This window comes from Anarhichas minor, unplaced genomic scaffold, assembly GCF_050575085.1.
Source record: "Anarhichas minor isolate MPS153535 unplaced genomic scaffold, ASM5057508v1 ptg000027l, whole genome shotgun sequence".
NCBI lineage: Eukaryota > Metazoa > Chordata > Actinopteri > Perciformes > Anarhichadidae > Anarhichas > Anarhichas minor.
The window spans coordinates 6,871,247-6,884,316 of NW_027466473.1; the positions used below are offsets into that span (position 1 = coordinate 6,871,247).

The 13,070-nt window shown below is 44.9% G+C and overlaps 1 protein-coding gene across 9 annotated transcripts in view; it reads left to right on the forward strand.

Annotated features, from left to right (window-relative positions):
• Positions 1 to 13,070, forward strand: part of tspoap1 (TSPO associated protein 1) — a 61,753-nt gene that overhangs the window by 30,588 nt on the left and 18,095 nt on the right. For 6 of the 9 annotated variants that reach the window (XM_076102040.1, XM_076102036.1, XM_076102038.1 and 3 more), the window contains 10 exons: positions 3,066 to 3,233; positions 6,180 to 6,263; positions 6,417 to 6,506; positions 6,780 to 6,902; positions 6,989 to 7,093; positions 7,318 to 7,368; positions 8,082 to 8,114; positions 10,107 to 10,287; positions 11,394 to 11,599; positions 12,932 to 13,038. In XM_076102040.1, coding sequence (XP_075958155.1) covers positions 3,066 to 3,233; positions 6,180 to 6,263; positions 6,417 to 6,506; positions 6,780 to 6,902; positions 6,989 to 7,093; positions 7,318 to 7,368; positions 8,082 to 8,114; positions 10,107 to 10,287; positions 11,394 to 11,599; positions 12,932 to 13,038 — 1,148 coding nt within the window. Of the gene's footprint in view, positions 1 to 3,065; positions 3,234 to 6,179; positions 6,264 to 6,416; positions 6,507 to 6,779; positions 6,903 to 6,988; positions 7,094 to 7,317; positions 7,369 to 8,081; positions 8,115 to 10,106; positions 10,288 to 10,891; positions 10,982 to 11,393; positions 11,600 to 12,931; positions 13,039 to 13,070 lie in introns of all 9 variants that reach the window. The other 3 variants (XM_076102044.1, XM_076102039.1, XM_076102037.1) reach the window with 3 other exon arrangements.

The following is a 13,070-nucleotide window of genomic DNA, read 5'->3' on the forward strand; positions in this document are numbered from 1 at the left end:
CCTTTCATAATGCAAACAAAAGCTTTATATTAATGCAAATAAATATTATAATTTATTGTAGATGTAGGTTTATTTTGAAACACTGATTGACTGTTTGTGATCAGTTAAGGCCAATTCAAGTGCAACATTCTTGCAAATAAAGTGGATGATTTATCTATTCGGTACCGGAATGCCAACCCTTGTTTGTATTTTAAACTATGCAATAACCCAAAATAAAAAAAGTCCAATAACACAATGTGCCAAGAACGACAGAAATATATTCTAGTTTTGTTGCTGTATGTATATGGGACTCGCTGTCACTATTTTTGCTCAAGTATGCTATTTGAATAAGTTGTAGCGCTAACACCGACCCAGTTGATCTTTTCTCTTAATTGTCCATATGAGAATAGAGAGTAAAACCATGACCTAGTAAAACCTCTAAAGCACGCACCGCTCCTCTGGTCACGCTAAGTTTGGTCAGGTTAGTGTGCTGGCAAATAAACCTTTTGAAATGATTCATGAAAGCCTAAGCCTCGGTGTAATGCTCTCTATGACAGCCCTTTTTATTCCTCACAACATTGTGGGCATTATATAATATTTCCCCTCTGCGCTCATCCGTCAAAACCATGTGGACATTATATCACACGTCGCCTGAACCCTGATTATCTTTGCTTTGAACTTATCGTTGTGATCTTTCGCGTTCCCTTTTCTCTTTTTAAAGGGATTTCACCTGCGGACTCATAGCGGTGTGCAACACCCTTTATAATGTGTTGTCACCGTGAGGCTAAATTCTCCTTAAAGTCACCTGTGATAGAAGTAGCTCAACTCAATCAGACTTATAATTAAGAAGGATGGGGTTTGTTCAGAGTTGCATAGTAGTTTTACCTTAGTCACTCCCCTCCTTGGCACATGGCTGATAGATTATAGCAGCAAACTCCACACACTGAAGCCAGCCCACTCTTATTGGTATGAAGTGCCATGCTGGGACCACCTGGCTCATCTGCACTTGTGATGGATGTGACGGGACCTTTAATGACCACCAAAACGAACAGAAAAATCAGCAGACCGCTTGTTTTAAAGCCCTGTGCACAGTTTTGTACGGGGGCCAATGGAATTAGTGCCTCCTGCTGGCCTTTCGTCACCACTACTAACACCATCTGGTCCCCTATCCGAAAGATAAACCCGGGATAGCCTCGCTTAACTTCACAGACATGACACTGATGTGGTGCTAAAGCGCCCCAGTGGGTCATGGGCTCCGTACTGAGGTCTTCCGTCATGATGCTTGAACTTAAAGACGATCAAACCGTAACCTCCCCTGATGCGAACTTCACATGTGAAAGGGAGACAAGCTCACGGCATCTGCACGTTTAACAAAGATATGTGGAGCCCGGAAACGTTCATGTGATTGTCCTGCTGCTAGTAGTAGTAATACAGAGGGAAGAACCAAAGGATTCTGGGAATGGGCATCTTGGGATGTATAGTTGTATGTCGTACCAATGAGAATCAACTGATTTCCTTATGAAATGTCATTGCCAGGTTTATGGTTTCTAAAAATAACGATGAGCCGATCAAGTTATAACTCTTGTCATGTTTTCATTTTTGTCACTGGAACTAGAGTGGAACTGTAACTCTCTTAACCTCCAGCCTGATCAAATGTCATCATATATCATCACACTGAAGACTTATTAACAGATAATATTCAAATATTACACATGCATGGCAGGTAATTGCTACCAGGTTATAGACATCGAACATTACCACATTACCACCTAATGGAATCTTTTGACACGGATCAGAAGGAACAAATAAGTAGTATACACGCTGCATTCTTTTTGCAAACGCTCTAGTTGATTTGAAACAGTATGTGTGGGTGTGTGACTGGTTTAACAGTACTCATCATTTCTGACTGTCTGGAGTGATAGTGACCGACTAACAACGTAAAAGAAAGGAGGATGTGAAGGAGAGATCCCACTTTGCAGCACGCAGCAGAGCGCCTTTAAACCTGTTACTGGGTCGTGGCTTTGGCTGCACTAGCACAGTTCTACTTTGAGCATAAGTAGGTTTGCTCTAAAATTAGATACTGATTCCCGACTCTTAACCCTGTTAGCCTACACCCCCCACCTGGATCCCAGTTAGACAAATCATACAAGTCATAAAAACGACTAGCTGACAAAAGGAGCCCGCTGTGAAGCGTTAAAGTCGCTGCACCCGGCCTAATTAGAAAGAACAGGCTCTCTGCTAATGTGTTGTTGCAGGCTGGAGGGGATTCCCCCCTGGATTATTGTTTGATTGTAGTTAGACCACTGGGGAAGGAGGCTTGCTGCTAATCCCTCATTCACAGCGGGGGGTGTACCATTGAGTGGAACCTTACAGTATAACAATCGCATGTTTGCTACCTGCCCAGTATCCTGTTTTTAAAGGGACAGTTCACTCCAAAATCAAATCTGCATATTTATCCTCTTACCTTGTAGCACTGTTTAACAATCTGGATTGATTTGGTTATGAGTCACCTTATTATTTTGGAGATATCTGCCGCAGAGATGTCTGCCTTCTCTCTAATATAATGGATCTATATGGCACTTGGCGTTTGGTGCTCAAAGTGCAAAAAAAAAAAAAAATGTATTTGAAGAACTCAACAGCAATGTCCGCATCGAGAAATCATGACCTGGTTACTTCCCCAGACCTTGTCGTGAGCAGTTTCATGTGGGAACTATTTTCTTTCGACCGAACTACTCCCACCAACCGCATCATTGCGCAGGAGACGTGCACCTACGCAGGTACGAGAGGTTTGTGCTTGTGACGGCGTGACATGTGAACATTTTTGGCGTCCTCCTCAGCTGATCTGTAACGTTAGCTAGGTGAGCTAGCAGTATCGGTTAACAATAAACAACAGCAGCCTCTTGTCCATGAGTAAACGCACGCCTCCTCCCGCTCGAAAACCAAACAATCTAGTTTGAAAATTAGCGCTACAGGAAAAATATGCATTGATGAATTTGAACTGTCCCTTTTTCAAGGATCTTGACTTTTCCAGATTACCTCTGTACATATGAAGTGACTGAATGAATGGTTATCCCCGCCCCTGCCAGGTTGTAGGAGAGACCCCGTGTGTGGTGTTAGATGAAGCTCCATCCAGGTGTGAGAAGACTCCCGGAGAGGAGGAGGAGTCGGGGCTGCGTTTAACGCCCCAACCGGGCCTCAGCCCGTCCCCCTCCCGTCAGGAGGAACACACAGAGGAGCAGCACCTACAGTTTCTGGTGAGAGCATCCAGTTCTATGCTCAGCTGGTATTTCATAAAGACACTGTCATGTAGCGCCACATGCAAAAAATACACATCAATGTATCAGTTTCCAGCGCTAATGTGCTACATTCTGTTTGAATCTCAGTGTGAAATCCAGTTTCATGTTGCTTTCATGAGGACAAAATCACTCGAGAAAGCAATCCGTCTGATAAATACTCTTTAACAGTATTCAACACAATCAAATAGAATACACCAAATCTGATTGTTGTGTGTTGCTGAAATTAAAGGGTTAGTAATGCAGGTTACTAAATCAATTCTGTCCTCGAAACAGTCGTTCATGAGAGTCCTACACTCCTCTTAGCAGCAATAAATGCATATTGTGCCCAAGTGCAGCAATCTGGCCGTCCACTTTGCATTTTCATGTGAAGCCGAAGCTTGAATCCAGTGCTGGTGACTGAGCTGACTGCCACCGCAGGGGAAATCTATGCTCAGATTTGTTATGTAATGCCACGGGATTATTTTGAGCCTGTCCGCTGGAAACAGAAGAGTGGCACATTGACTCTCCAAGAGGGTCTCACGGCTTAAACGGACCATATTCCCTCTCAGCTCCGTGTTGTTGACTTTCCTGGTCAGGATGAAAAGTGGAGATTCCAGACATGAACCGATGATGTGTAGAGAACTGATTACACGGTAGCATTAGTGCCAGTAACAGGCTGCATGTCTCCTCACCCTACAGCTGTGAGCCGTGCACATGCGGACCTCAAATGCATATCTGCACACACAGATGTTTCATTTCATCCAAATGAAATCTGCATAATTATGAAGGAACTGAGCAAGTATACGATGCAAGTTAATAAGTGTAATGCTCTACACCTTTACGTTGGAATCTGAGGAGGACACGGTCTGGCTGCACAAGCAGCTTGTAGCTAGAATGTTGTTTTTTTTAATCCGTGCTGGATCTTCACCTCGCATCACAGACCAACTGGCAAATATCTTAGATGAGTTACATCACGAGTAAGCGCTGAGCCTTCCCGGACAGACAACGATGGCCCAGATATCCCGTAGGTGATAGTTTTAGCCATGAGAGCGATGACGGTCAGTCCACCACTTTGCTCCAGACTGAAATATGATGGATTGCCATGCAATTTGGTTTTCAACATTCATGGTCCCCAGAGGGTAAATAAATAACTTGCAGTCTCTTCATTTTCCATCCAGCGCCATCGTCGGGTCCGAATCGTATTTTGTCCAATACTTTGGTTTTTAAGACCAAATGCCTGCAAAACCGATGACATTGCCATCAGCCTCACCTCAGCCTCAGTGTGCTAAGTGCTAATTAGCAAATATTAGCATGCTAACACGGCAAACTAAGACGATCAACACGGTGAACATTCATACAGGGAAGAAACAAAGCAGTGACAGGGGACACACGGAAGTCTACATCATCCTCTGGCCAACAGAAGGATTTAGTTCACGGGGAGCTAAAGTCCAAACTGGTAGACAAATCTGAAAAAAACCAAAATGAAGTTTGACCCGCAACAAATAAAACAGTTCAGTGTCGTCGTTGATTGTAAAAACAGCCGACAGTACATTTAAGTTGCGATCATCTTTGCTTGCACGTTATTCAGGCTGTTATTCTCTTAAGACAATAAGACGGAGGTTCTAGTTATTGCACCGGATGAGTTTGTCCCTATGATCAGGCAGAGTATTGGTCCACTCTCCTCTGCTGCCCATTGCAACCTGCGCAATCTAGGGATTTTCTTTGATCGGTCCATGTCGTTTGACCCCCATGTTAAGCAGCTGTCCAGATCATGTTTCTTCCACCTAAGAAATATCAGTAAACTGAGATCTGTAGTATCAACACCTGAACTAGAGATGATCATACACACATTTATCTCTTCAAGCATTGACTACTGTAACACACTTTTCTCATCACTCAGTGTATCTGCTCTTAACCGCTTGCAGGTCATCCAAAACGCTGCCGCCAGATTACTTACCAGGACAAATCGAGGGTCTCACATCCCCCCCGTACTCCGATCTCTCCACTGGCTCCCTGTAGCATTTAGGATACACTTCAAAATTCCCACCCTCACTTACAGAGCACTACACGGTCAGGCTCCTACGTATGTAGCTGATCTACTTCACCCCTATTGACCCGCCCTCGCTCTCAGGTCAGACGTTTTAGGTCTTCTGTCTGTCCCACGCACTCGCCTTAAGACCCGTGGTGACCGAGCTTTTGAGGCAGTAGCACCGAGGCTGTGGAATGCTCTGCCTGCACCTCTACGCCTCGCAGATTCTGTGAACACTTTCAGAAACCAGCTCAAAACGCACCTCTTTAGACTGGCGTTTGGGTAAAACCCGTGTCCTAGACCTGCTTTTAAACTATGTTTTAATTTTGTATTTCTCTGTGTGTATGTAAATTATTGGCCCTATGGTCACATTGTGTTTTTTATGCTTGTAATTTATGCTCTGTTAAGCACTTTGTGACTTTTGTCTGAGAAAAGCGCTTTATAACTAGATTTCAATTATCATTAATGTCCCACTGTGTCATCACCGGTTAGTATAATCTAGTCAGCTGCCGGTGGTCTGCAATTAGCCTGTCTGTTGTGCAGCTTCCCCCCCACACACTCCCAGCGGTGATTGAGGGCCTGAGGCCGCCCTGAAATAAGCAGATTTCTCCTATGCTGGTCCTGCATGTAAGCTGCCTTTAGAATAATTAAAGGATGCTAAGCTTTGTAATACCGCATTGTTATCGTGTCAGAGGTCAACATGGGAACCAAAGCCAACGTATTCTGCATTGCGAAATGTAAACGCAAATTCTTCGTCATTATGTCACCTGTCGTTTGTCGTGTCTTTGCGCGCTCATACAGTATATCCTATTAAAACCATGTCTTAGAGCCGTGTTAGATTTCAAAATAAGGATTGAATGTAACTCTTCTTTGCTTTGTTATCACTGTCGTTGCAGGAAAGCGAGCTGAGCAAGAAGAGAAAAGAATGTGAAAACCTTGAGCATGAAGTAAAGAAGCGACAGAAGAGATGTCTGAGTTTGGTAAGCAGTCTTCTTGCTCCAGTATTTCCTCCTGCATGCTCTCTGGCTCCGGTCTGGTTTAAGCGTTATACATATATAGTGGACATAAGGACGACTGGGAAGGGATGGATTTCCTCAGCTTGACCTGAACTTTGCCCTGTGGTTCGGTAACAGGAGAGCCAGCTTGAGGATGAGCGGGGCAAAAATGAGCAACTAAAGGAGGAGGCAGATCTCCTCAGGAGGAAGGCACAGCTGCTCGACCAGGTCAGTGTTGAGCTCTGCGAAGGAAAAAGATGTTTCGCTTTTTCTCTCTCTCTCTCTCTCTCTCTCTCTCTCTCTATGAAGTGGGTCTCAATTTCATAGTTTTGGCAATCATAGCTGTTAATTGATATAATATGTTACTCCCCAACTGAATGCCCAGTAGGTCCAGCGAGACAATCAAGGAGACTGTAACGCTGTGAAGTAAAAGCTCAAAATAATGACGACCAATGGACGCAGAGAAATAATATTCTCCTCTCTCCTCCTGTTGTTCGTCAGACTCGGGCTGAGAATGAGGAGCTGAGGGAAGATCTCTCTGAAGTGACCGCTCAACACAATTCAGTTCTCGAGGAGAACCAGAGACTCCGTGCCAAACTGGAGAACTTAGAGCAGGTCCTACAGGTACGGCCGGGCTCAGAAACTCACCCCTTATCCTCCTACTGGAAAAGACAACTGCCGTCTAATATATATTTTATCTTTCCGAACAGCATATGCGAGAGGTCGCCGAGCGAAGGCAGCAGCTGGAATTGGAACATGAGCAGGCACTGGCTATCCTTAAGTTCAAACAGGATGAAATCAAACGGTTACAGCGGGTAAGTTCTACACTTTATGTATTTGACGAATGTTTTTCTTGCTAAATCAAAACCCTCATGTCCCCTCTGGCTGCTTTCACCCCAACTATGTGGAATGGGTGACTTTGTCCAGCAGGAGGCAACCTTCGGCCACCAATAAAGCCGAGTTTGTCAACGCAGCTCTTATGAGCAAGCAACCGATGTTACACTAAATGAATGTCTTTTTCTATTTTTTTTATTCTCAGGCTCAGTTATACGCCAAGCGGGAGCATGAAGGAATGGTTCAGGTGCTGGAGGTGAGTGTGTGTTGCACCACTGGGACTAGCAGAGACATTCTTTCTTTATTGCCACGCAGTCGAGCCCCCGAGTTGCTTTCAAGAACTTTATGATGATTTACCAAGACGGAAATCTAAGGCGCGAGTGTTTATTACAGTCACACAAGAGGCTGGAACCCAATTCACTCGGCCCCGACATTAGAAAGAGGAGGAGTGTGTTTCAGACTTCCTCCGTGTTCCTCTCACGCACTAGCGTATTTCTGTCCGACAAGATCAAATCTAATTCGTCATGAAAGAAAATGAACACCAAGCAACAGGAATATGAATATTTGATGAACTCCCCGTGTTTGGCAGACACAAGACATCCCGTTGCCACATGAAGCAGCTCTTTATTCTAATCTAGACACCTGGCAGAACATACTCGTACTGGTATTTTTGGCGTGCTCGCGGGCCTGGAAAACCGTTTGAACAGATGTCTTCTCCGCTGCACTGTGACGTTTGAACTTGCTCTCGGTGTGAGTGTAACGCACTTTGAATTCAAACTGAATCCAGACAGTCGGTGACAGTTGGAAGTCCCCTTCTGTCTTCTGATTGGTTGCTGATTTTGAATGATGACAAAAAAAAATAAAAAAAGAGAGCCTCAAAAAGTCCTCTACACTATATATGTCTGCTCTCTGTGCTCCACTTTTTCACACAGTGCATTCTGCTAAAATGAAGTGTGTGTTTTATTTTAGGAGTTGACTCAGCTTGTGTTGCAGAGGGAGCTGGTAGAGTATAGTTGCTCCTGTTTTTCTTTAAATGCTTGTTTCCTTCCTCTCGCTTTGTTTCTCTCACTTGCTGTTTGTATTTAGACCCGAAGCATCACAGGAGAAAGCCTCTTTTCCCTCTCGAGGACCCGAGCTTTGTGTTGCCAAGTCAACGCGCTGCCGTTTGTAAGATTGAGCAGAATATTTGCGGCCATTAAAATAAAAAGGCAGGCTGTCTGCTGCAGAGGGCCAAAGACACATTCTAGTGATGCCGGTTCCCCGACAGGATTTTCTTGCAGACCTGCACTCAGACTGCTGTGTTTCTGCTTTATTAATACGATTTGTCTTTCTCAGATTCATCCTTTCACAAGCATCTTTCCTTTTTTTCTGTCCTTTGTGTTAACTTTTTTGCTAACCAGAGTACACTGGACTGCATGCAGGTACTGTTAACCTTTTAGCCAGCTTGCCCCCCCCCCCCCCACCCCGGCCCCCTGTAGATAGAACCACCAAACCTCAATTACTTATATTTAAATCCTTCGAGTTGACCGTTTACTTCATAAAGTTAAATTAAAAGCAATAGCAACAGCCCCGCAGTACTTATTATAACACAGTCTTTCATAGATGCTTCATGTGGCCACAGAGGCTCATTTGATGATGGTGCAATTTATTTTTTTAGGTTTGCAAACAGCGTGTAAATCAGGTCATTCACATGAGACCAGATAACGGTGTATCTGCGGCACGGTTAGCGCTCCCAGCTGCACTGAGCACACTTATCATGCTGGCTTGTTATTTGATCATATTACATTGAGGTAGACTCTCCCCCCCCCCCCCCCCCATTTGTTTACACCCAACACACCGCTTTTATTATATTTCAGTATTCATGTGAGGGTTCCAGGTGTTCCGGTCCTCATTACCGCTTCAGCTCAGTGTAGCCAGATAACGGCCGGCTGCAGGCGAGGCTCTGCGTAGGTGAGAGCTAACAGGAAATGTTGTTCAGACTGTTTCATGCGGAGGCTTTTTTTTTTTTGTCAGATCTGCCTGCCAGGAAACTCCCACCGCAACCTGAACTGAAATCAGCCACATAACTCAGTGGAGCTAAGACAAACCTTGCTGTCTAGTGGCTTCGTTAAAGTGAACAAAGTGTAGAACAGATGCCGAGAATTCTCTTAACCTACTGTATGCTACCCCTCCCACTCTGGTTTTTACCAGAAAACTACCCGCCTTTGTTTCCCTCCCTTTTTCTTTCAAACTGAACCTGTAATTTGTGTTTGAAGCTTATATTAAATGTTTCCATGACAGTTTATGTAGTCTGTCTTGCAGAATCCTAACCGTATATTGGCAGTGCTTTGTTTTATAATGCATTAGCTTTCATAGGCAGCAATGTATGAACTGTATGTTGCTGTCTTAAACTGTTCCTTCTGCTCACGCACCAAAATAATCATCGTTTTTATCTTATCGTATAGTAGTACAACCAAGTAAGTGTCTGTGTAGGCATCAAAGGTTTCTGCACGACACTGGCAATTTATTAAGCAGGTTACTTTTACATACAGGGCCCCGTTTTAATTGCGCAAGACCAACTCAAAGCAGTTGTTCCAGGGGTGCACAAACTGTCTGGGCGTGTTCTGGTGTCATTTGCACACGATTTAATGAAGGTTAACCCGCCTGTGTGTAAAGGCCCCTGCGGTCCCACCTGTGCACCGCTGCACTAACTACGAAAATACCACACAGACGCTCAAACTGTATTTCTAGGTCAGGAAAATACCGAGCGGTCAAAGCACTGCTTGCGTTGGTCGTTGTGCATATATGAAAACGGGGCCCACGTTGTTAGATCCCTCCACATGACTGAGGTGTTACAATACAACGCTCGAGATTCACATAAAGCCCCTTGTGTTCAAACTCCACTCCACCAACCTCCTTGAGAACAGCTGTGCTCACTTGCTTGTGTGTTTAGTCAACTGGTCGATAACTCTGCTTTCACTGTGTGGCCGTTTTTCCGTCGCGCCATTTGTGCAGTCGAAGGTACGAGACCTGGAGGACAAGTGTCGCAGCCAGAGCGAACAGTTCGGCTTGCTGTCCCAGGAGTTGGAGAAGTTTCGACTGCAGGCCTCCAAGGTGGACCTGGCCGGCGCCAGCCTCCTCAACAACCCCAGCCTCTCTGTTCTGACCAACGGGGTGGGCCTGACTGCAGAGCGAGGTGAGCCACAAACCACGTGACGCGTTCCCACGCCCGAAAGTACAACCTGTGCAGAGAGGGTGATAGTTGTTGAGGGCTTTTCCTCACGATGGTTGATGATTGCTAACTGCCATTAGCTGTACATCAGAAGATTCTTTGTGCTTTTTCTGTGATATTTAAGAGATTTTAACAAATTGGTTAATTTATAATATCCACAAAAAAAGGTTACCAACATATAAATGCATATTAGCAGAATGTTAATGATCTATTATTCAACTTTCATGGTATATAATCTTTCTTAGTGTACTTGAATTCTTTCATTTCCAAAGGACATCCTGTCACAAAGCATGGCTTGTGAGATGTAGACCAGCAGCATCAGTCCAGTCTTCCAAAGATTCTCTTTTGTGTGTCAGAAATACAAACTGAGCACAACCTCTTACCTTTCAGCTTGTTCAGCACAGGCTGTGAATTAAAAGCACAGGCGCATTCTTTTAAGACTATCCATTATGATGTAATCCCCAGCCACAACTTCCTTAACCGTAACAACAGTGCAAACTAGTCCAAATCGTGCCAACTGTATGTATCCATCCAACCTCTTTCTCCTTGCACTGTTCGTGTGTTTTAGACTGCACTGGTGGCTCATGGGACATGGTGTCTCAGGGTGAAATAGCCTTCTGGAGTCTCGAGGGAGGTGACACTCTCTCCTGCCCTGAGGGTAAAGATCCGCTCGGTACTCTCTCCGTCTCTGTCACTCATGATATGTGTTGGGCACTGTCAGTAAAGCACGGCATGTTTCCAACCCGTCATCTCACCCTAACGCACCGCCGCAGTCCAGCACCGTCTGTAAATGCTCATTGTCACGTGAGGGTCGGTGCTCGTGGGCCGACGTGAGAAAATGTCCCAGTTAAGCCCCTTAACATCGCTGGTGTGACACACCTCTGACCTCAGACAGATGGACACAGGATTTTTTTTTCATCCACCGTTTTAATCAGCCAGGTTCAACCTTGAGCCTCCTGCATGTCAACCGGTTACCTCGCCCCCACCTAGCTGCTCATGGATTCAACCAGTTTAACAAGTCACAGATTATGTATTATCCTCTTCATCTCTCTCTCTCCCCTGCCTGCTAGATGTGGCCGCCGCACTGCGGCTGGGGGCCACCCCCCACGCTGCGGGGCTGTCAAGGTTGGGGCGTTCGCCCGTCACCAAGCATCGAGAGCTGCCCACCATCAGCGTCAGCAAGTCAGGCTCATCCTCCAGCAAGTCCGAGACCACTCACCTCACCCCCAAGTCTGACACGCACCTCAGTCCGCACAAATCGAGCCCAACACACGAGGTACCAGCCGGGGCGATGTGCAGCGCGTCACTCATTTCAGAATACTTTCTTCATCATTCATCAGGAGCAGTGCACATTAACTATGAACTTAGTAGTCAGTGATATACTGTACAATTTTCATGTAAGGCGACGCCACCTCTCACGATATGATACAGTTTGTAGGCGTGGCTTAAAATGATCTCTATTTACAAGTTGCCAGCCACTCTTAACATTTAGCCAAAATGGTTTTCTTTTTGCCAGCATTTATTGGAGGCGGTTAGTGTTTATTTCAAGCCCTGGTTGTAGGTTTGTGATAATGCTCCTTTGGTCATAGTTCAGATTTTTCTTAAGTGGGGTTGTATAAGGTAATCCATAGTCAATATATCACCTACAGCAGATAGCGGTCGGCAGAACCCCAGTTTGGAGAAACAGACAGCAAAGCAATGTATTGCTCTGGACAAGGGGGCAGCTTTAGCATGGAGGCGTGCCGACCGCTGTCTACTGTAGGTAGAGACAAACACTGACTCTATGGAAAAGTACCTCATACAACCCCACTTCAAACTATCCCTTTAACGTTCACCGGGGTTATGTCGTCATGCAGGACTCCTGCCTGTCTTTGTTTCTACAAAGACAGGCAGATTGCTCATCAAGATTACCAAGAAGGCAACGCACGATCACATTGATTGTGTGGATTTGATGGATTAGAAAGCTCTCCTAAACCTCCCTGTCACCTCACGCGTGCCCAGACTGTTGCTTCCTCTGCTCATTTTTAAGAGAAGTTATTTGGATCTTCTGCCACGATATAGTGTTTTTGTTGTCGGCCAAAGAGACAGACAGGTTGGTGGTCTTCTCATCTCGTCTGCCCATATTTCAATAAAGCTCATATTTAGTGAGATAATCCATTCGCCTCTGTGGATTATGAAGGTTATGTGGTAGTAGTTGTAAGTGATTATCCTTAAAAAGGTTTTCCCAGGGAGCTATAAATAAACCAGCCCTCTTATTGTACTAGTGGAGCAGCTCTGAATGGAAATCCAGCTTGGGTGTCAAGGTGATTCTCTGCCAGCAACAGTGACTCATTAATATTAAATCACTATATAACAAAGATATTAGCACGACCATTCACCTATAGTAGCTCATGAGTAATTCAGTATTTACAGTTGCACTGAGGAAAAAACACTTTTTAAAGAATGTTGTTTATTCAATCCAGTTCACAGCAATCCCTCTACTTCTGCTTTTACTTTAAAAAGAAATACATATATATCTCTGTTTGATTAGTTTTTGCACACCATTGCAAGCAGTTTTCGGATTGCCTCAGGGTCCAGGCAATTCACCCTCTGTCCATGGTGTTCTCAGGTGGACACCGCCAGTGAAGTGGAGGAGCTGGACGTTGACGTAGCTCCTGCACCGTACACAGCCGGCAGAGGAGCAGCAAAGCTTCAGGTTTTCATTGCACGATACAGGTGAGTATTAAACTAAGGCAAGAGCTGAGTCA